The sequence below is a fragment of the Chelonia mydas genome, chromosome 25 (assembly GCF_015237465.2).
Source record: "Chelonia mydas isolate rCheMyd1 chromosome 25, rCheMyd1.pri.v2, whole genome shotgun sequence".
Classification (NCBI taxonomy): domain Eukaryota; kingdom Metazoa; phylum Chordata; order Testudines; family Cheloniidae; genus Chelonia; species Chelonia mydas.
In genome coordinates, this window is record NC_057858.1 from 16289538 (window position 1) to 16313134 (window position 23597).

General features: G+C 40.5%; 2 protein-coding genes across 7 annotated transcripts in view; one reads left to right on the top strand and one right to left on the bottom strand.

Moving 5' to 3' along the window:
* Window positions 1–4954: 4954 nt before the first annotated feature.
* On the bottom strand, window positions 4955–17129 carry RAB8A (RAB8A, member RAS oncogene family). Of its 2 annotated transcripts, XM_037886085.2 has the most exons (8): window positions 16931–17128; window positions 15402–15462; window positions 12443–12503; window positions 11727–11804; window positions 10988–11077; window positions 8717–8782; window positions 7917–7967; window positions 4955–6598 (listed from the first exon to the last, which is right to left on the bottom strand). In XM_037886085.2, exons 1-8 carry the CDS (start codon window positions 17052–17054, stop codon window positions 6506–6508), a joined length of 624 nt encoding a protein of 207 aa, XP_037742013.1. In that variant the 5' UTR covers window positions 17055–17128; the 3' UTR covers window positions 4955–6505. The 2 variants fall into 2 exon arrangements, with proteins under 2 accessions (XP_037742013.1, XP_037742014.1); XM_037886086.2 differs by lacking the exon at window positions 8717–8782 and having other exon boundaries at window positions 16931–17129.
* A 59-nt stretch (window positions 17130–17188) lies between these two features.
* The window catches only part of LOC122461310 (zinc finger protein 3-like), a 66427-nt gene continuing 60018 nt past the window's right edge, over window positions 17189–23597 (top strand). The window contains exons 1-3 of one of the 5 annotated variants that reach the window (XR_006287470.1): window positions 17189–17367; window positions 19844–21926; window positions 22777–22899. The gene's annotated coding sequence lies outside the window, so the exon portion shown is untranslated. Of the gene's footprint in view, window positions 17368–19843; window positions 22900–23597 lie in introns of those variants that run through there. The other 4 variants (XR_006287472.1, XR_006287469.1, XR_006287471.1 and 1 more) reach the window with 4 other exon arrangements.

Here is a 23597-nt window from a genome sequence, read left to right on the forward strand (position 1 = left end):
CAGAAATGTGCAACTAACTTCGGACATTGGTACAATGCCATATAAGCAGTTAGCATCCCCCTTTAGAAATCAACCCTAGTGCATCGGAGAGATTCTGGGCCTATCAAGTTTTACTCAAGGTGTCAACCTTGAATCAAGGGCCCCAGCTGCCTTGGTACCGTGCTGCCCAACTTCCTGCTGGCTAGGGAAACTGTCTTTATTGCTCAAAGTTTTTGATCGTCACAAGATTTGGCTTGCTGTAGTTACGAACTTTTCCATGATCTTCATTTGAAGGTCATGAACTTAGTTTTGGGGACAAGGTTATTCTGTATAAAGCAATAGATTATACTGCCTTTTGGAAGGCTCCAACCTCCCAAGGGTATATGTGTGGGGTGTGGAAAAAGAAAAAGCTAGAGTTTGTGTTATCAGGTTCAGAAGCAAGCTACTAACTGGCTAGAGTCAAGAGGTGGGTTAAAAATATCCAAAGACAACAGGGTTGCTAGCAGCAATTTTGACTTATAAACAATTTCAAGTTAAAGAGACAACAGTTGTTACCTTCATGAGCAATCAGCCAATACTGGAAATAGGCAGCTGTACAAGAAAGTACACCATGCACATCATGTGAACACACTTCAGAATTTGTCATCTATTATGTATATTGCAGAACACAAGTGCATTTTACCTATATACTCAACATTTGTTAATTTTTGGTTACTAGAATCTGGATTTCACTAGCAGCTGTGTGTGTTAAGTTTTCTATGAAGTTACAATGGAGTATATTATTTTCATTGCATTTCATATGATACTTAAGTTAATTAAACTTACTGTGATATGATTAGGTTGTAAAATACTTTGAAAATGTAAAGCTTAGTGAGCTTTCTAAGCTATCACAAAGGCAGCAAAGGGTTACTTAATGGTACATTAGAAAACTGCAGGCACGCAACTCCTTCATAGCATAAGGTACAGTATCAAACAATTTTGGAAATTAAAAATCATGTACGAGAGCAGCAGCAGCCGTCTGCTAGCAATATGACAGGGGATAAGCATGCTCGCCAGAGGGAAGGAGTAGGAGCTGGAAGGAATTCCAGAATAAATCCAGGAGAATTGGTTCTATAAAAAGAAAGTGCCCTAAGATGGGGATGCTGGAACCAATACACAACAAAACTAATGAGTTAAGACTATGAAGTTTGGAAACAGGAATATTGGCATTTATTGCATTCCTCTTGCCCTAGTTAAATTCATACATTTAGTTAGATAAGGAAGTTGGGGGGGGAAGCTCTGTGTGGTTATAGAAAATAATCCAATTTATCACTGCTACTTTTTGTATATACTTACGATTGGTCCATCTCCTACACCAGTGACCAGTTTTCACACATTACTGCAGCAAGATAAGGTTTTCTAAACCTATGCTTTGTACATTACTGGCCCTAGGTCTACAATCCTATAGCTTATAGCTGAGACTTATGTTGAATTATTTTTATGATATACAAATTCTTATTTTGCTACATATACATTTAACACTGAAATCACTTACATGCCAGGATTCACAAGTTCAATCCCCACATTGGTCTGTGGAATAACGTAACTTTTTAATTGTGTGGCAGTTTCAATAAAATTAAGTAAACATCACTTACGGCAGTTTCCCAAATATATGCAAGAGTGGGTGCTTAGAGTAGGGGAATACACAGAATAATAAAATTGAATTGCAGTGTTGTAGTCTTGTGGGTCCCAAGAGATGAGAGAGACAAGGTAGGTGAGATAGTATCTTTTATTGGACCAAATTCTGTTGGTGGAAGGTACAAGCTTTCGAGCTACATAGTCTTGAAGAAGAGCTCTGAGTAACTTGAAAGTTTGTACCTTCCACCAACAGATATTGGTCCGATAAAATTAAAAGTATGTAGTCAACTCGATTCTGCAGTAAAATGAGCCCCGTTGCTAAGCATCTTTATGCTAGATACTGTTACCCTGTGTTGCTCTTCTCAGATGTTTTTTCAATAGAGGACTGGAAATTAGGAAAAAAAATTTGAGTTGAGACCAACTCAGAACTTACCCCAAGTTCTTGCCCCTTCTCTCTAGAGGAATAAATACCCTATTTTCTACTTAGGAAGCTATATACATGAAAGATGAAGAGAACTGGCAGAAACCAAAGAAAAAAGTTCTGCTCTTTTCATAAGAAATTTATTTATGCAGCGTTCAGGGTCCTGTACAACAGAGTAAAAACAAATACCACAAAATAAACATAACAGCTTTTAAAAATACAAACATGAAAACCAATGAGTGCATTTTAAGAAAGGCATTATCACAGAGGGAGCAGACAACAGTGGTCATCCTAAAAAACACTGAAAGAAAAATGTTTACAGGTTTTTTAAAAGTTGGTACGAACGAGGTTAGATTTTCCTTAGTGACCAAGTCACACTAAACTCCTGATCGACACTCCATTGGGAGTATATAATTCTTGCAGCAAGGGCTGGAGAGAGACCAGCCTGCCAATCTACCTTATTCACACACCTACCCACCACGATCAGCTGAAGAAATGAATCATGGAGCAAGTCACCCTGCAGTAATCAGACTGCACACTACCCAACAGCATTCATTTGGATGTATTTGCAATGTCTAGAAATGATCACAAATGTTTGTGTGCCTTGGTAAGTTCTTCCACATCCCCCTATAAACGTCCTGTACAAATGAACATCATATTCCAAGCAGCTCTTTGCCAGTCTCTTCTTCAGTGTACCACCCAACTGCTTCAAATCCTACAGAACACCTTTAAACCATGGTGGCCTCTGGGCACTAGTATCAGCCAGAGAAAGTAAGAGGAAAGAACACCCTAACAGCAAATAAAAGTTGTTAGTAACATCCCACCTAAAGGGAGACACCAAATGTTTCTCAGCAGCAGTAAGGAGACGAAAATAATCCATAGGATTCATAAATCTGAGGCTGAAAGCCTGGTGCTGGCATAAGGCTCCGATGTTGCTAAACATTTAGTGCGCTCAGGTGATCACATTTTGTGCACATCCAGGTGACAACATGTTAAAAAGCACCCTCACTCATTACTGAAAGATAGGGTATTGAAAGTCTGAGACCTCTGTTTGGGTGGGCCAATCTGAAAATATTCCAGCCATCCTCAAAGATGAAGTCAACCACAAGATCTTGTGATGGTCATTAAATGAAGACAATTGAGATAACGTCTTTGAGTTCACAAATGCCACAGTATGCATCCGATGACGTGAGCTGTAGCTCACGAAAGCTTATGCTCAAATAAATTGGTTAGTCTCTAAGGTGCCACAAGTACTCCTTGTCTTTGAGTTCGTGCTTGAGAAGTAGGTTTGTTTCTGTGTAAGCCAAGTGTCAATTGTTAGAGTAACTGCTGTATTTTTAGTTGTTTTTTAAAAACACCTAAAGCTTTTGCAGAAAGTGTGTTAAATACGTTTGAGTAACTAATGAGTTTTCAAAGTTTTACAAAACTTGATACACCAAAAATTTACATTTGCCCTCCATATATAAACAAAACTGTGGTACAAATAGTAGCTGTTGAACATATGTGATGAATGAATATGCTATTGTTCTTTTGTTGCTTCTTCTGGCCATGTTGATATAAAAACATCTTTTTTTCTAGAATACCAATTTAATTATGAAAGTGCTAGTGAAAGTGTCCAGCTACATGCTGAGTTTATCCAAGATCTGTGAGAGTGCTACAAATTGTATATAGCATTGTCAATGTTTAGCAGCACTTGCGGAAAACATGTATCCAACTGTATACATTAATTCACTATATTATATATATTTGCTATGCTAGAATATCAGCCTTCATGTTGCTTAAAATTGATTTAACCTTTATGTCAAGTCTATATATCCTAGATGTACAGTGGTGACAGCACATCACAGTTAACTGCATGAAACTTCCTGAGTTTGAGCAAAAATATAATTGTTAATTAAGTAAACTAGAATCATTGTAAAGAAAAATCATGATGCTGTAAGGTACTATATAAACAGGTGCAACCACCTGCATAAACATGGGACATTCATATACAAGAAAGTTAACTTACATTAGAAAAGATTAACATACTAGCCATTAAGATCTAGAAAAACAAAAAGTGAAGATTACAACTCCATCCTTCGACCTCTGTTTGGAAGTGAATACTCCCCTCCCAAATCAAGCCTGATAACTCTGTACCATGGGATGCCATGTAATAGTAGGCCGCATAGTGTATCAGACTGCCCACTATTTTACAGTCACGAATCAAAGGATAATATGTACTGCAACACCCAGCTACCACAGGGTATAAGGATGGAGGCTGAACATTCCTCATTCACTGTTTTGAAACAGAAACTAAACATATTTAAATGTATGTATTAGAGAATCTTGTTTGTCAACACTTTTCCACCATCTTGCCCCTAAACCACCCCCCAACTATTCACGTCTACCTAGAATGTTTTAAAAATGCTCGTTTATCCTTCCATCGTAGCATTACATGTTCATCCTATACCTCTGTATTAGCTGTACTCAGAAATACAAAGGACCCTTTTAGTTTGCATATGTAGTCATGATTAACTGAATTATTTTACTCTAGAGAAGTCTATCATTCAGCACACTTGCCAAGTCCTCATACTATAAAATCCTTACTTGATTCTTGTTGGAATATGCATGTTACATGCAAATGACTTAATGAACAAAATTAGCTCAGTTTAACATACCAACACTAGACAAAGGGTAGCTGACAGCACAGAAAAAAAAGCCATTTAAAAAAGTAACATGGTAAGTGTGCAAGAGAGTGAAGCTTTAGTTTCCTTTTTGTATTCAGTTTGAGCCAAAAGGCTGAGCTCACATTTGCCTGCAGGAGAATTAGTTAATAAAGTATTTTACAATAACGTATTTGCCCTTTAACTCTAGTGACACTAGTGAAAGCTACTGCAAGAAAAGAGGTTGGAACATATTCACGCAGACTTCAAGGAAACAGAGGTAGGGAGTAAGAACCCAATTTTAAAATGAGCTTTAATTTATTTTTCCCTTAAGTGCAGTTGTCAATGTAAACAAAACATGTTAACAATTCCAGTGAGTTGCAGGACATTGCTGATACGTTCATTTTCTTCAAAAATTCTCTTTTACCATTATGCCAGTTATCGGACAGAAAGAGCAGCTTCTAAATACTTTACACTTGTTGGCTTGTTTTCAAATCTAGTTAACTAAATCACTTTTATAACCATAAAACGGAAAGCTGCATAAAAAGAGCTTAAAATTGCTTGGCTGTTAAGTTTTATATTGGAATGTGTTGTGTCTGTGTGTATAAAGTGTACATACACAGAAGTATATTTTCTTTAAGGGTCACCACAAGTTTCCTGTTCCTCATCTTTTGCATTGCCATACATAGTTAAAACAGTTCACTGCCACTTTAAATCTTAAGCAATCATGGCATGGGAGAAAGAGAAAACTCAGCCAAAGGGGAAAAAAAGCCAGTTTTCAGAAAGTATCAATATATGGAGTGTGCATTTTCATATGGGAGCAATGCAATACATTTTTGTTTTCGCAAGTTAGAAATAACCACTAAGTCATGAAAGGTTTGCTTGAAGTCATTCTCAACTATGAAATTAAAAATTTATGTGGCTCATCATAGTATTATTCAGTTATGTCATGACTTTTGAATAAGGTGATCTATATATTTGAACCATGGCCTATAACTATAGATAACAGATTAGAAACACAGATCATTTGCACAACAGTATAGAATAAAATTATCTCAATTTAAAAGATGCCTAGATAATCCACAAATATATTATGGATGGTCCTCCCTAACATGGGGAAAATAAAGTTTCTTCCTCCAAAACTTCTCATATCAAGGATTTATTATATTTACAGCACACTTTGGTTCTCTTAAAAAAAAATAGATATTTTCTTTCTGATGAGGCATTGCATTTCATTTAATTTTTACTGGTGGATTGTCTAGAATGGTGGAACTGAACTAGTGACGTGCAGACAAAAATGATTTTTTCCTGTGATAGCCCAAAGGATAGATATGCAGAAACCTTCTACCCACCATTTGAAAGCTGGAAGTAACTGTTTAAATAAGTGCATTTTTGTTGTTTTGAAGTGATTGTGCTCTATGTATCTATAGACATTTATATGCATGTGTATCATGTACACATAACATTAGTTTATTAATGTTGGCATTTCAGTGTAAAGTCATTTAAACTTAATTTTTCTACTTTAGACACATTACAGATATAAACCCCCGCCCAGAGAGTGAAGCTTGTCAATAAAGGTGCTATTGCAGGTCACTTTTGATCTGTATCCCTTCCCTAGACAATGCATATGCCAAGTGGAAGGTGTGACAGAAAAATATTTAAAAAATTTCATCTCCAAAATTGAAGAGTCAGACAGTTATTAAAATAAACAATTTCTTAATCTTATTCTGATGGCCACAGTGTGACACGACATTGAAATTGTTAAATCCACACACAGAGGAAATCTCACTCAGAAGAGGCACAGTCCAGTTTGATGGAGCAGATGCTCAGATTAAGGCAGTGTCCCTCACAGAAGAACACATCGGAAAAAGCTGCTTTTCTTTTGCTGGTCTGGTGTGATTTTGACTCCCTGGTTGCTGCCTTGTGGGCTATTGCCTTCCTAAAGATGCAAAGAATTTAAAAGATTTATTTATATTTAACTCACGTGATTGCAAGATTACTTTACTTTTGAGCTGGATTCAAAACACACTGAGGTCATTGGGAATCTTTCCATTGACTTCAATGGGTTTTGGATCAGTCTCCATAGCAAGCCAAAAAACACCCCTCCACACACACACACAAACAAAAATAATCAAAAAACAAAAAGTGAATTCTGCTAAACTGGGCTCAACCAAACATGGACCGTGCATATTCTTGACACGCCTACTGGATTCAAATGCCTATTGAGGTGAAAGCATCCACGACTTTTATATTGGTCTCATTAAAATATCTGAGTCATTAGCAAGACCCAAATATGACAGTTATATCTGCACTCACTTCTATGTCACATGGTGATCATCATCAAAAAAAACCTATACAGGAATTTGTTTCACACAATGCTTCTTCATTAAGCTTGTTTAATAAAGAAGACCAAAATTCATGCACTCATCTGTTGCATGAAGGAATTTTTAGAAATGCAGCAGGTGAAACATGACTTGATGATAAAATTCCCAGAAGCTAGTCCCATAACTAGAACTGGTTACATGATAATATTTTGGAGAACACTGGGTCCACTATGGAACAACCTGATCTGCCTCCACCCATTTCTAATTTCTATGATTCAGTGAGAATGTAAGGGTTTGTTTACACTTACTGGGGGATCAACACGTGGCGATCGATGCATCGGCAGTCGATTTAGCAGGTTGAGTGGAGACCCGCTAAATCGACTGCAGATCACTCTTCTGTTGACTCCTGTACTCCACCTGAATGAGAACTGCAAGGAATGTCGATGGGTGACACTCTCCCGTTGACTCAGGTAGTGTGGACCCAGCGGTAAGTAGATCTATGTATGGCAACTGCAGCTACATTATTTACGTAGCTGAAGTTGCATAACTTAGATCGATCTCCCAACATAGTGTAGACAAGGCCAAAGTAAGGAATTTCATTGACTAGTTTCTTTGCTATAGCTCTCACCACAATTTCAGTAAAGCAATACAGGATTTATTAGCAACTTTAGAGAATCTCTATTTAAAAACTCTCTCTCAATTATGACTTTACACTACAGGAATTAGCCATCTGTTTGTATTCAAAAAGCACCCAGAGAGTTGATTGGAGGACTGACAGAAAATTTCTGTCATCACCAATGTGCCTAAGTGGAACAGACCACAAAAAAAAAAAAAAAAAAAATCTAATCAATTTAATACTGTAGTGGGATTTAAAAAACAAAAAACAAAACAAAACACACCACAAATGGCTTGGACTCAGTAACAGTTACTCACCAATTTCTTGTCCATTTTTGCTTTGATATCTCTTGCAAGAGTGAAAAATGCCTAAAGTAAGAGCATATTTAAAATTTGTGTTTTATTAGCTACCTATACATGTGGAAGTTTGTTTAATAAAAGTTGCTTTCTTAACTCCAAAAACAAGAAGTACTGATGAATGTCAACCTTTCAGCCAGAAGTATTTTTGTGACCTACCACTTGGAAACCTTTAACAGTTTAAAAAGGGACTCTTAATTTCAGAGAGAAAGTCTCTCTCTCTCCAGGATCACTGATGTTGATCCACATATCTAGATAACAGAACTTTGGTTTGATGTGCAAGAGTCACTGAAAGTTACAAGAAGCTGACTTAGTGCAGATTACTATGTGAAAGGATATACCAGCTCATGTCGGACACCACCTCAAGTCAATCCATCAGTGGCCAAAGAATCTGCAGCAGGATGCCAGAGACACCCAACCTTGGCACTTTTGGAGGGCACAGTGAGAGATTTTACACACACGCAGCAGAGAGGGCTTCATACCAAAACCATTCATCAGGATGGACAGAAGGAATGTTCGTAATAAGCAGAGAATCACAGTAAATACAGATAAGACTGTACAAAATTATTTTAAGTTAATTTACATAGTGGAACGTGCTCTTTGCAAAATACTTCCATTAGACCGTCTAAATTAGCTAAAAACCCATTGCCAATAACTGATAGGATTTAACAGCATATAGTCAAAATAGATACTCTTATTGCTTTTATGTACAAATCTAAATAAAATAGTCTGTACTAGAAGAAAAAAATTTCAGTACTCACATTCTCTATGTTAATATTCGCTTTTGCACTGGTCTCCATGAATTTAATTCCAAAACCAATAGCTAGCTGAACAGAATAAATAAATAAAGATTTCTTATATCAGATATAAGCCCTGAATAAGAATTTATTCTCACTGTGCAGGATCTGCCAGGATACTGCACAGAGAACTTCGCAAAGTGGCAGCATTAAATTGAAATTCAGATACCACAGAATCTTTTAAAAGTTAAAAAAAAAAAAAAAATTTCTCTTTACCCAAATTGGTTTTTTAGTATCCTAGTTACATATCATACATAGTCAGTATCCTAGTTACACACTGATTTAACTTGCAGTCTTTTTTAAAAAGAAAAATTAAAAGCATTGTATTTAAGGTAAAAATATGCATATTTTTGCAAAGCACTCATGACAATCCCAACAAGATACCTACATAAAGAAAATATGCAAAAATATCAAATCTCGCCTGAGAAACCCAAATTAGAAGAACAACAAAACAGCAAGAATAGGTGACGATGAGAATGAAGTTTCTTACAAATTATAAAACTAAGTGCCTGCAAGCTGTTCTGCTCTGGTGGATCCCTGTACCCTTATGGGCCTCTCTTGTCATTTATGAGGAATTAGCAGGATTGCATCTTCCAGCTTTAGGTGTCAATATGCCCTATTCCACTAGCCTTCAGGGAAAAGCAGGCCTTCCAAAGCATGTAAATTTTCTTCCTTTTGCTCAAAAAGTTTGTCATTACACACCTAGGAACTCTTGTCCCAATGGCTGGGGAATAAGACTTTGTTATATAGGATCATCTCCTCCCGCTCATATATTTGAAAATATGGAAGGGTGGAGGAGAATTTCAAAAAGGAAGAGAATGTGCGGTATGTTCTTGCATTATAATTTAAAAATACATTTTAAGTGTGTCAAAAAGGTGTCTAGAGAACATGGATAGGTGCATTTTTGTATTTAAAGGTCTAATTAAAAATAAATGAATTTAAGCAATAAGACTTTTAGGACACAGCCTAATGTGCCACATTGGAACATTTTAGAGAAAGGGTGACAACTCTCGGTTTTGAAAAAAGTTACTACCTGTATTCGTAAATGAAACACACACCAGCTGATGAGTTTCCTGAAGTATTCCAGAATTGTTAAAATTTTAACTCTTGCAATAAAGATCAATGATACACAATACAATGCTGTTCTCACTGTGACAATTTGGGGGATATGTCTGTGTCAAATTATGAATTCAGTTTTGTGAATGTCATTTAGCATTGTAAACAGTAGATTAGAGTATCCATTTCACAGCAGAGGCTGGACATGGGGCTGGACCATCAACATTGAACGACTCTTCCCTACTGGAACAATGGGTTTTCTACGAACAGATCAACTGACTTTGGACCCTGGAATTTCCCCAGAGGAAACACATGGTCAACAAGAGGGACTGCGAGTATGTGTAGACTTTAATTGCTGGGTGTAACTGCAGCTTGAGCAGACAGACCCAATCTAGCTAGCTTGGGTCCTGAAACAGTCAAGCTGTGAAAGCACAAGCTTCAGTGTGGGCTAGCCCCACAAGTAATTACCCAGGATTTCAGGTGGGTTTCTATAGCCTGCACTGTTGCTTGTATAGCCACAGCTTTCCTGTTCTGAGATTGGAGCCAGTGAGATTAAAGTTAGTTCAGGTATATCTTTTTGAACTGCAATCACACCCAGTGATCGCAACATAGACATACCCCAAGCCTGTTCTTAAAAAGGGGTGCTTCTAAACAGGGGAGACCATTACACTGCCAGTTGCAAGATGACCAGGCCAAGAAGGCTGGATAGGCTGTCTGGTTTAAGGACTAATACCAAACCCAAGACTCACAGGGGCAGTGAGGTCAGACTAGGGGATTGCATTCAGGAGTTTGTTGTTCTCCATAGATCTGTAACTCACGTGTAAGAGTTTGTGATTAAGAAACTCCTGTGCTAAGTCTATTCCTTGCTTTACTGCCATGTTCTCCTTGAAGGACTTAAGAAACCAGAGTTCCCACAGGGAAGTGAACTCTGGGAGGAATATGTATAAAACAACCAGGGGCTGAGGAGTTCTGTAGCACCAGTTCCAGCATCTAAGGTGTCCAGAATGTGGGTCTCACTGCCCAGGAAGGATGTGAGACACTAGGTCTCCAACTGGGACTGTGCCTGAGAGACCCAGAGCTCAGAACTGGTCACTGTCCATACCAAAGGGGCTTAGCAGAACATGGGATTCAATCACAACAGACTACTGTCTATCCAGAGAGCGGAACTGGGTCACTCACCTTCTCCCCTTGCTCTCTAGAAACTTGTCTTTTGTCGTTCACATCACATTTGTTTCCAAGAATCATCTTTTCGACATCTGGGGATGCATGCTAAGATGAAAATGGGCAGAAAGTTTACAGAGACCTAGGATTTTGTTATTTTACATAATTTTTGGTGATCCTAGAGAAAAGCTTCTTAACTGCACCTTGTAAGATTAACAAATTTTCTGAATTCTAAGTACTGAGTTAACTCTAGAAGTGCTCAATAAATGCAGAATGCCATCAACAAGATGAAATAGGTGTTGTGCTGAATGCATTGACAACTTTGATGCTGAACATTTTCCAGGGATTTACGGCTCCAGCTAGGACAATACCTCATAGCTGCAGTATACTGGTGCCACTCAATGCCCAGAAAGTGCTTTGTTTAGAAATAATTAGAATGCTGTCAGAGTAGAAAGAGTCAACTATTGGATTTCATAATTGCAGGGAAGACTCCAGTTCATGCAGTCTTCTTACATGTGGGCATATTGAATTACTACTGACTAATAATTCCAGAAGATATTACCAATTTGGAGCTTCTTGCTAACATTGTTTCTCCAACCCACTCCATAAAAAAAATATATATATTTATTTTAATATACACAATTTAGTGACAAATTTAACAGTTCTGAACCATTCTGATTTTAACTACTTTTCTAAAGTTTGAATAGGGACAGTATATTTAATATTAAAGATTTCTGTAAATAAAGTGGGAAGTTACCTCTTCAATATTCCTGACCCAATTCCGAATGTTTTCAAAAGATTTCTCATTGGTTATGTCATATACCAACATGATGCCCTAAAGATAAAAAAAAAAAAAAAAAAAAAAAAAAAAAAAAACAAAAAACAAACCATGGCAACTTAATTTCAACTAACAATTGTTTCTGTAAGGATTACATACATGTCCAAGACAGAAAGAAAAATAAATTCTGAAATGCTAGAATTTAAAACAAACAAAAAAAAAAAACCACCAACAAAATCACAAAAAAACACATCAACCTTTGATATGAAGCCACTTGCACAGAGAAGCAACTGCTGAAAGGAAACAAAAAAACCAAACAGCATTCTACTATGTAGTTTGGGTTAAATTTATTATGTATCATTAGAGTACAAGAATCTTTGAGATGTACTGCAACCAATGTCCTAGCAAGCCACACATGTTATTTGTTTATCTGCCACCAACATGCACATGCAAGTCACACTGGAAGTCTGACTTTGTGGGATTCCCAGACCAGCTGTTGCTGCTGCAGCACAATTTGAACATAAGAGATGGGAACACTGGTCTTATCAAATACCTTGCCAAGCAGAGTTCAAGTTCTGAAGCTCATTATAGTTATAAATGATTATGCTTCATAGTAAAACTTGAATGATTTTACTTTCTGCAGAACATTATCAATAGATTTAAAATGAAAAAAATTTCAGCTACATCATGCCTACCATTGCTCCTCTGTAATATGCAGTTGTGATGGTTCTAAACCGTTCCTGCCCAGCTGTGTCCCTAAAATAATTAAGCAAACCCAATTAGTACATGCAAACTACTTGAACACATTCTGAAATTAAGGTCACTAGAGAGAGTTTCATTAAACGTTACAGGGACATTCTTTAAACACACCAAAACTACAGCTTTATCTTCACAGATTCCAAGGCCAGAAGGAACCATTATGATCTAGTCTGACCTCCTGAATAATACAGGCCAAGGAACTTTCCCAAAATAATTCCTCAAGCAGATCTTTTGGAAAAATATCCAATCTTGATTTTAAAATTATCAGTGGTGAAGACTCCACCACAACCCTTGGTAAATTGTTCCAATGGTTAATTACTCTCTGCAAAAAATTTATGGCTTATTTCCAGTCTGAATTCACCTAGCTTCAACTTCTAGCCATCGGATTGTGTTATACCTTTCTCTGCAATATTGAAGAGCCCATTATTAAACATTTGTTCATTATGTAGAAACTTACAGACTGTAATCAAGAAACCCCTTAACCTTCTCTTTGTTAAGCTAAATAGACCCATCTCCTTGAGTCTATCACTAAAAAGGCAAGTTCTCTAAACTTTTAATCACTCTCATGGCTGGTCTCTGAACGCTCTTCAATTTATCAACATCCTTCTTGAATTGTTGGCATCAGAACTGAACACAGTATTTCAGCAACAGTTGCACCAGTGCCAAAGACAGAGATAAAATAACCTCTCTACTCCTATTTGAGAGTCCTGGATTAATGGAATGATCTTGGATTGGAGGAAGGTCTCAAGTGGGGTTCCACAAGGATCTGTTCTGGGTCCAATGCAGTTTAACATCTTTATTAAAGACCTGGATGTAGGTATAGAAAGCATAGTGATCAAGTTTGCAGAAGACACAAAGCTAGGGGGAGTTGCCAATACTTTGGAGGCTAGAGCCAAAAATTCAGAGGGATCTTGATAAACTGGGGAACTGGGCTATAGACAACAAAATTAAATTCAAAGACAAACGCAAGGTGCTACACTTTGGGAAGAAAAACCCTACACACAAATACAGAATGGGGGAAAACTGGCTTGAATGCAGCATGGCTGCGAAGGATCTGGGAGTTGTGGTGGATCACAACCTCAACATGAGTCAGCAATGCGATGCTATTGCAGAAAAAGCAAATGCAATTTTAGGTTGCATTAACAGAGGCATAGGATACAAGTCACAGGAGGCGATAGTACCGCTCTACTTGGTGATGGTTAGGCCTCAGCTGGAGTACTGTGTCCAATTTTGGTCACCAATGTATAGAAAGGAGGTAGAAAAACTGGATACAGAGGCGAGCAACAAAGATGATCAAAGGAATGGAATGCAAGCCATATGAGCAAAAACTGAAGGACCTGGGTATGTTTAGTTTGGAAGAGATTAAGGGGGGGATCTGATAGTGGTCTTCAGATACTTGAAAGGCTGTCACAAAAAGATGGAAAAATTGTTCTCTTTTGTCACAGAGGGCAAGACAAGAGGCCATGGGATCAAACCACAGCATAGCAGATTTAGATTAAATTTCAGGAAAAGCTTCCTAACCGTAAGAACAGTAAGACACTGGAAAAAACTGCTTCAGGAGGTTGTGGAAGTTTCTTCACTGGAGGTTTTCCAAAGGAGGCTGGATAGCCATCTGTCTTGGATGGTTTAGACCCAAGAAATCTTGCATCTTGGCGGGGGGGGGGTTAGATTAGATGACCCCTGCAGTCCCTTCTGACCTCTATGTTCCCTTTGTTTATGCATCCCAAGACGGCATTAGCTCTTTTGGCCACAGCATCACACGAGCTCCTAGTGTTCAGATGATTATCCACCACAACCCCCAAATCCTTTTCAGAGTCAATGCATCCCTGGATAGAGTCTGGCCTACATTTTTTGTTCCTAAATGTATATATTTACATGTAGCCGTGTTAAAATGCATATTATGTGCTTACACCCAGTTTACCAGGCATCTCTGAATCATTATTTACCACTCCCCCAGTTTTTGTGTCACCTACAATCTTTCAGTGTTTATGTTTTTCCTTTGGGACACTGATAAAAATGTTAAATAGCATAGGGCCAAGAATTGATCCATAAGAACAGCCATGCTGGGTCAGATCAATGGTCCATCTAACCCAGTATCCTGTCTTGACAGTGGCCAATGCCAGGTGCTTCAGAGAGAATGAACAGAACAGGTCATCATCAAGCGATCCACCCTCTGTTGCCCATTCCCAGCTTCTGGCAAACAGAAACTAGGGACACTTCAGCGCATGGTTTTGCATCCCTGCCCATCCTGGCTAATAGCCATTGGTAGACCTATCCTCTATGAACTTATCTAGTTCTTTTTTGAACCCTGTTAATCCTGGTCTTCACAACATTCTCTGGCAAACAGTTCCACAGGTTAACTGTGTGTTGTGTGAAGAAATACTTCCTTTTGTCGCTGCCTATTAATTTCATTTGCTGACCCCTAGTTCTAGCGTTATCCATGCAAGACTCCACTGTTTCCAGTGAAAGCATACTCGCTCAATAATTTTCCCATTTACAATTACATTTTCAAGACCTATCAGTCAGTTTTTAATCCATTTAATGGATGCCATGTTAAATTTTATATTGTTCTAGTTTGTTTGTTTTTTTAAGCAAAATCTCATGTGGTACTGAATCAAACACCTTTACAGAAGTCTATTAAATCAACTTTATTACCTTTATCTACCAAACTTGTAATCTCATAGAAAAAGATATCAAGTTAGTTTGACAGGATTTATTTTCCATAAACCCCATCTTCAATAAACTCAGATACTATAATCTCCCAAAAACCAGGATTAGGGCAAAAATCTTATTGATAATATCACCACTCAGTATGCAAATTGTGAAGCGGAGAGATACTTGGCATGAGCTAAACATTTTATCTTAATTCATATGGCTTTAAAAGTAAATGCTTACCATATCTGCAGTTTAATTCTCTTGCCATCTAGCTCTATGGTTCTAATCTTAAAGTCAATACCTGGGGAAAAAACATACATTAATTAAGATTTCCAGTAAAGATCAAGTTAACACTTTTTCCCCTTTAATTTTCCAAAACAAAGGCACCCATTCCATTTAGTTAATAGATTAGATACAAAGTGAATTCTGAATGTCCATGGAGTTCTTAACAACATTTAGCTCATTCTGAACAAAGACATTCACAAAGCCCCTGTTGAAAGCAGACCTGGTGTAAACCAGCAGGGAAACTGTAACACTGTTACTCCAAATAAATAATATCCCTTTAAGTACAGTCACATTCAAAGCCTAACCTACTGTAGCTATAGCTGAACCACAATGTACAGTTCAATATAACTTCAGAAAAGCTGTATCAAGATCAACAGAGCATTATGCCACACGGTGTCGCTGGAAGTATCATATAATTACTATCTATTAGATTTCTCTTTTCTCAATTCTAATAAATTATTAGAAAATTCATTTTAGTAGTGGGGTAGTCTTTTCTTACTAAGACAATGTGTCAAAAACTGGCATCTGTAATAATAAAAATTAACACTTTAAAAATAGTCTTATTTTAGTATGACTAGAAGATAAGTCAGATTTCAGAGCAAAACGGTTTATATTTTTAATTCCATATGTAATTCTCCAGAGCTTTGTTTATAATACTATCATCAGTTAAGATCACATTACTCCCCCCATTTACTAGTGTATGAAACCTCAACTGCTCTGCAAAGAGAAAATTTAAGTACAGAAGTACACTATCTAGCCAAGGACCTGTCTGCACACAAACTGCAACTGAAATAACTAAGGCACAGTCTATATTAGAATAAGTTTACTGGTACAGTATATAGCTATACCAGCAAATCCTCCTACTACAGACACAGCTTATATTGGCAGAAAAATGTTTTTACTGGTGTAGCTTATACCAGTTCTCCAACCATAATAAGCTATACTGGTAAAAGCACTTTTATCCTGGTATATCTTTACTTACAGTAGGGCTTTTTTGGGTAGTGTAAATGTTGCAAAAAACCCGCATGTCCTTAACCAACACTAGCAAAAGAGTGTAGTGTAGACCGGGTCGGAGTTGGCAGTTACTTCGGTGCACATCAGCTTGGAGACTCTTATTGCGGACTGAGCGTGTCCTATTTAGATTTAATTTACCGTGGCAAACAACAATACATCGTAGTGTCAATACAAACCCTTCAGTTTCGGACCATTCCCCTCATCTCCGTGCAGCCCACTCCTGACGGCCCCGTGCCCCACCCCGCACACGACAGCTCGGGCTCTACCGGCTACGCCTATCCGTAAGCGGGCACACGTCACAGACAGGCACACGGATCTGCCCCCGCCAGACCCGAACACGCAGCGACCCTGTCCCCCGTGCCCCTTCTCCTGCCGCCACACGGGCCGCCCTGCCCTAGCAACACGCGCCCCCCGTCTCGCTCGCCCTCTGCGTCCCCGAGGGGCGGCGCGGCTGAGGGGGCAGCGCTCACCGATGGTGGAGATGAAGGTGGCGTTGAACGCATCCTCGGAGAAGCGGAAGAGCGCGCAGGTCTTGCCCACACCCGAGTCCCCGATCAGCAACAGCTTGAAGAGGTAATCGTAGGTCTTCGCCATGTTCCACCGGGCTGGGCCCCGCCCCTCCGGAAGTATCCACCTCTCGCGCAGCTTCACAGGGTGAGACTACTGCCCCTCATACCCGCTGCCTGCTCTTATTGGCTAGTTGAGGCATGCGTCACCTCACATCCCACCCTGCCAGCTCCCGAGCAGGAAGAGCAGAGAGCCAAAGCCCCATTGGTGGGACGTCTTGCTGAATGTGTAACCTGCTCCCGGATTGGTTGGCTGCCTTGCGGCGTGTTGTCGTTCCTGAGGTCTTTCGCTGGCGGTGGCGGTAGTAGGGCGAGGCGACGGCCAGAGCCGGAATAGCTCGGTGAGCCTTATGGTCCTGGGCCGCACATGCCTCCGTGGGACCGTCCTCCCTCCCCGCGGGGTGTCTGGGGTCGAGCGAGCTGAGCCCCGGTTTTACCAGCCAGCGGTCCCTGTGAGGGGGGCGGGGCGGGGCGGGGCGGGGCGGGGGCGAGCGGCTCCGGTTGGAGTTTCGTAGCGAAACGGGCTTAATCGAGTCTCCGTGGCCAAGCTGAACGGAGCGCAGGGCTCGCGGCTCCGGTTGGAGTTTCGTAGCGAAACGGGCTTAATCGAGTCTCCGTGGCCAAGCTGAACGGAGCGCAGGGCTCGCGGCTGACCCACTGCGGGCTCGTTGCGCTGTTGCCGCCTGCGCGTGTCGGGGACGGGCAGGGCCACGGGCTGTGCCTAGGAAATGGGCTTTTCCCGCTGGCAGCCGCTGCCAAACCTTCAGGGTGAGATAGCGGGCTGAAAATGGCCCGACATTAGTGCTAAAGTTTAATTTTCTAGCTCTGTGTGCGGCAAGTCCTGCTCACTCGCGCTTTTGCCGGGAAAGTAATTGAGATTTTTGTTCTTTAAAACGCAGTGTATTGGCATGTTACTGATTCTAAGGGCTTGTTTATACTGGGAGGTTTTTGTAAATTATGTTTCTGTGGTGACCGGGGGAGGTCCCGGACGACTGGAAAAAGGCTAATGTAGTGCCCATCTTTAAAAAGTGGAAGGAGGAGGATCCGGGGAACTACAGGCTAGTCAGCCTCACCTCAGTCCCCGGAAAAATCATGGAGCAGGTCCTCAAGGAATCAATTCTGAAGCACTTGGAGGAGAGGAAAGTGATCAGGAACAGTCAGCATGGATTCACCAAGGGCAAGTTATGCCTGACTAATCTAATTGCCTTCTATGACGAGATAACTGGCTCTGTGGATGAGGGGAAAGCTGTGGACGTGATACTCCTTGACTTTAGCAAAGCTTTTGACACGGTCTCTCACAGTATTCTTGCCAGCAAGTTAAAGAAGTATGAGCTGGATGAATGGTCTATATGGTGAATAGAAAGCTGGCTAGATCGTCGGGCTCAACGGGTAGTGATCAATGGCTCCAAGTCTAGTTGGCAGCCAGTATCAAGGGGAGTGCTCCATGGGTCGGTCCTAGGACCGGTTTTGTTCAATATCTTCATTAATGATCTGGAGGATGGCATGGATTGCACCCTCAGCAAGTTTGCAGGTGACACTAAACTGCGAGGAGTGGTAGATATGCTGGAGGGTTACAGAGAGACCTAGACAAATTAGAGGATTGGGCCAAAAGAAATCTGATGAGGTCAAGTGCAGAGTTCTGCACTTAGGATGGAAGAATCCCATGCATGGCTACAGACTAGGGACTGAATAGCTAGGTAGCAGTTCTTCAGAAAAGGACCTAGGGGTTACAGTGGATGAGAAGCTGGATGTGAGTCAACAGTGTGCCCTTGTTGCCAGGAAGGCCAATGGCATTTTGGGATGTATAAGATGGGGCATTGCTAGCAGATCGAGGGACATGATTGTTTCCCTCTGTTCGACATTGGTGAGGCCTCCTCTGGAGTACTGTGTCCAGTTTTGGGCCCCACACTACAAGAAGGATGTGGAAAAATTGGAAAGTGTCGAGCGGAGGGCAACAAAAGTGAGTAGGGGGCTAGAACACATGACTTATGAGGAGAGGCTGAGGGAACTGGGATTGTTTAGTCTGCAGAAGAGAAGAATGAGGGGGGATTTGATAGCTGCTTTCAACTACCTGAAAGGGGGTTCCAAAGAGGATGGATCTAGACTGTTCTCAGTGGTACCAGATGACAGAATGAGGAGTAATGGTCTCAAGTTGCAGTGGGGGAAGTATAGGTTGGATATTAGAAAAAACTTTTTCACTAGGAGGGTGATGAAGCACTGGAATGGGTTACCTAGGGAGGTGATGGAATCTACTTCCTTTGAGGTTTTTAAGGTCAGGCTTGACAAAGCCCTGGCTGGGATGATTTAGTTGCGGATTGGTCCTGCTTTGAGCAGGAGGTTGGACAATTTACCTCTTGAGGTCCCTTCCAACCTTGATGTTCTATGATTCTATGTGCACTAACTATTGAAGAATAACTGTTACAAAATAATTGTGTCCACATAGCCAGCTGTCACTTATTTCCCTCCAAATGCGTACAGAGTCACAGACCTTTTCAGAGTAAGTGCTCAGCATTCTAGACAAGTATCCTGTGGTGCTTTGTTAGGTTCTGTGCATTGTGAGACTTTTCTCATGGGTCACTGTGGGAATGTGGGATACCTCTAGGAAGCCACTGGAATTCTGGGAATTGGGATCAAACTTGCAAATTCCCATGATTCATCTCCTGGTTTATCTCATGTTTCATCTGGCTTTTGTGAGCCTGTTCCATTTTCAGACTGGGCTAGGGATCAGTGCTGCATGCTGTGGGAATGACAGCTGTTTGCAAGAGGCTCTTGTGCATGTGTTTGAAATCACGCTGCTGGATGTCTTTTGCTTTGTAGGCAAGCCACCGTACTGCTGAACCAGTTTGGGTGAAGGAGGAGGAAACGGAGTAGCAACTTGTGAATGAACTTTTCCTGGAGCAGCTTCACTCAGTGCAGTGCCATTTCTGATATGAGAAGACTAATGGTGACTAGTGGGAAAGGACAGTGATCCAGGCCTGGGGTGACAAGCATCTGCAAAAGAAGTTCAGGCCACCTGCCTAGAAATCTTCACAGAGCTGCACAGCAACATGAGAGCTCCTAGAGAAATGTGGCTATTACCATCTGGAAACTCACCAACCCTGATTGCTCCTCATCAGTAGCTAAGCAATTTGGTTTTGGTAGGTCAGGTTGACTGTTGGGCTGTTGTTATGCAGGCATGCGCTTCTATGAAGAAAGTGTTGAAACACTGAGTAATAATATTTTGGCAATGTGCAGGAGATTATCAGTTTACACGCTTAAGGTTCCTGAATTGTATTGGGACTGTTGATGGGATCTGTGTGTCTATTCCTTAACCTCACCACAAGGCCTCGTGTTTATAAACAGAAAGGGCTATTTCTCCTGGGTATTCCAAGGTCTGGTTGATCATAGTATTTGGTTCACCAGTATTAATGTGGTGTGATCTGGAAAGGTCCCTGGTGCTAGAATCTTTAGAAACTCACGCCTCTTTTCCTTCATGAAAAATGGAACTTTTGCTTCCAAGACCACTGTAGATATTGATGGTTTTGCAATTTCCTTCTCTCATTCTGGGAAACCCAGCTTCCCTGGTTTATAAAGACTTTTATTAGGCACCGGGGCAGGAGAAAGAGCCTGTTAAACTATACCTGAGTACCTGCAGAAAGACAGTGGAGTATATATTTGGAACGCTGAAAGGAATTTGGTGCTGTCTAATGATTAAAATGGCAGCTACAGAGCAATATCTGCTTCATGTAATAACTGCATACTGCATTTTTCAGAACAGCTGTGAAAATAAGGGAGATTGTACCTCTGACTCCTCCCACATCAGAGGCTGAGACTGTCTGAGCAAAACAAACTGCCAGAGAGGCTTTCCCTCTTCAAACTGCAGCCAGTTGCCAGGGCCACAGGGTTAAGGGTGCTTTGTGCTCCTACATTGAGGGTAGGAACTGAAATATTTTAATCATATTATGCTTTGTGGCAAGGGTTCATTGTTTTGTAGTTGCTTAGTGTGACAGTTTGCTGAAAGTTGATTTTTTGTTTTGAGATTTGCCATTTTATTAAACTTTGAGCTTTTGTCAAGCAAAACTTTAACAAACATAGAGGGATGAAAACAAAAAATTGAATGTCTGTCCCAATTTGTAACCCTGGTAACAAACAATAATACAGTGCAAATTTCAGCTCCATAAAATATGTTGAGTTTTGAAAAAATACTCATTTTTAAACTCTGCAGATACATGGATAGCCTGCCTGTAAGTGCAGAGTAAACATGATTGTACAGGATTTCTGGGTGCTCTTTCCCTTCATATGTGGAATGGTGAGAGCAAAAGCCATTGTTTGTAATTGTGGGGATGAAGGTGGGTTCCCAGAATTCAGCGTTTTCACTCTCCGGGGATGTGGTGTGTGGAGGAAAGTGCCTTATAGATTCTTGGACGTGCAGGTGCTGCTCTCAGGAAGCAGTATTGTCCACAGGCTGCAGGATATGTCTGGGATGTGACTGTAGTATTGAGTGTGAAGATGGCGCTCTAAGGGTCTCCAGCAATACTGCTTTGTCATCAGTTCAATGAGCTGGTTTTGCATATCATAGAGTTTTCCTTTAGTTTGCCTCATCAGTTCAATGGTCTCTCTGCAATGAAAACTCCTCTCCAGTCTTCTTGGTGCTGTTCTGGACTGCAGCTCACCCCACATTTCCTGTTTTGTATTTCTTTTCTTGCCCTGGAGATTGGCCACATGATCCACAGTAGATAATAGTCCAGTCAGTTGGGAGTTACAGGACTTCAGGTGCAAGAGCTGGGGGAACTGAGAAACGGAACAAGTAGTTATTGTACTAATTCCAGTTTTCATGTCACCAATGATAACATTGATTTTTCCTCTCTTTTGGAATGCCATTTCCATAGACTTTTGCCAGTCTGGAGTGACTCTGAGGATGGTAAGATGTTTTTTGTTTTTTTTTTGCTTTCAGTTCTACTTTATCTCATCTCCAACATGCACAAAATGCACTGTAAAATGAAGAGTTCTGCAATAGTTGTTCAGAATGTACAGGGTTAACATAGCTGGAAGGCTGACTTGCCTTATCTCTGCGTTCTGTTCCACTTTGGGGAAATGTATCTCATAAAATGCTGAGATAGCTGAAAGCTCAGGGCATTGCACAAATGGTGATGAACAAATGTCTTTTTTTTTTTTTTTCTTTAAATATTGCCTTATTTTTACTGCAACTAGTGTTTTAATGAACATGGTTACTTTATAGTATTTCTTTATTTAAATCCTAGTTGACTGGGGGAGGGCTAAGGCATAGTGGTTGAGGAATATGGAATGGGAAAGGAGACCATAGTGGTGGTGGCGGGGGGGGCAGCCCAGTGGGCTATTAATGTATATGGTGGGCAGCAAACAGTCATGCCATTTAAAGCCCCAGGGGGTGTTTCCAAGCTAGTAGGCACAGAGAGGCTCCTAGATCTCCTCTGCCCACAGTGGCAGCATCTAGCAGGCATCCATCTAGCAGGGGATTGGTCCTGCTTTGAGCAGGGGGTTGGACTAGATGATCTCCTGAGGTCCCTTCCAACCCTGATATTCTATGATTCACACCAAAAATTTATTCAACTCTCCTATACAGTTATTTAATATAGCACCACACTTACTCGCAGAAGTCTCCTCCTCAGGTCTGTCAGACTGGGTATCCACCTGGCTTTCGGGAGCTGCATGTTCATTTGACTCTGCCTCAGACTTTTGTGTGGGAAAGAGATCTTGGCTTTCAGAGGAGCTCTCTTCCTTCTCCTACCTAGAGTCCTGGTTAACACTGGACAGTGCCAAAAGGGATGACATGGCAGACCCATGACAAATGAGATTTGGTGGTGGCCTCACAGCAAATATCTGATCAAGATGCCATAACAGTAGAAGACGCACAGGTAAACAGGCAGGTCAGGCCTGGCATCATGCATTGCAGCATGAGATAACAGTGGGAGGACTGCCAAGTCAATGTGAAATAGATGCATCCACACATATCTTACTTTGCACTAACTCATTCCTTAATTAACTTAATCCATCTTCAAAAGGGATTATCCTCTTTGTAAAAAACTGGACATTTAAATTGAAAGAAGAATCCTATCATGTGGACAATAGGCACTTGAACTAAAAAACCCACAAGTTACTGTGAAACCCCTCCTCCTCCTAAACACTAAATTATATGTCTCTACCAGGCCATTCAGCAAAATTAAGGCAAGTCAACTAAGGGTGGGAAGTCAATGCACATAAAATACATTTAACCCCTGGGGATGCTTTCATTCAGGAGTAAAGCGGTCTACGTTTCCTGTAACTTAGTCCTCCTAATGTTACATTGCTCCTGAATTCAAACATCTACCTGGGGATGGAGGTTAACACACTAAAAGTTATACACATTGACTGCATGACTTTAGTTGATTCACTTTCATTTTCCTGATTGTCCGCCACATAGACCGCTCCTTAGAGGTACTGTTAGAACTAGATGTAGAACTGACAGAAATCCCAACTGCTTCCATTGGCATATATTTCCCAGTGTCACTCATGATTGGTACTAGTGGGAAAGCCATCACAAGCATTGATGGATTTGATTGCACCAATTATAAAA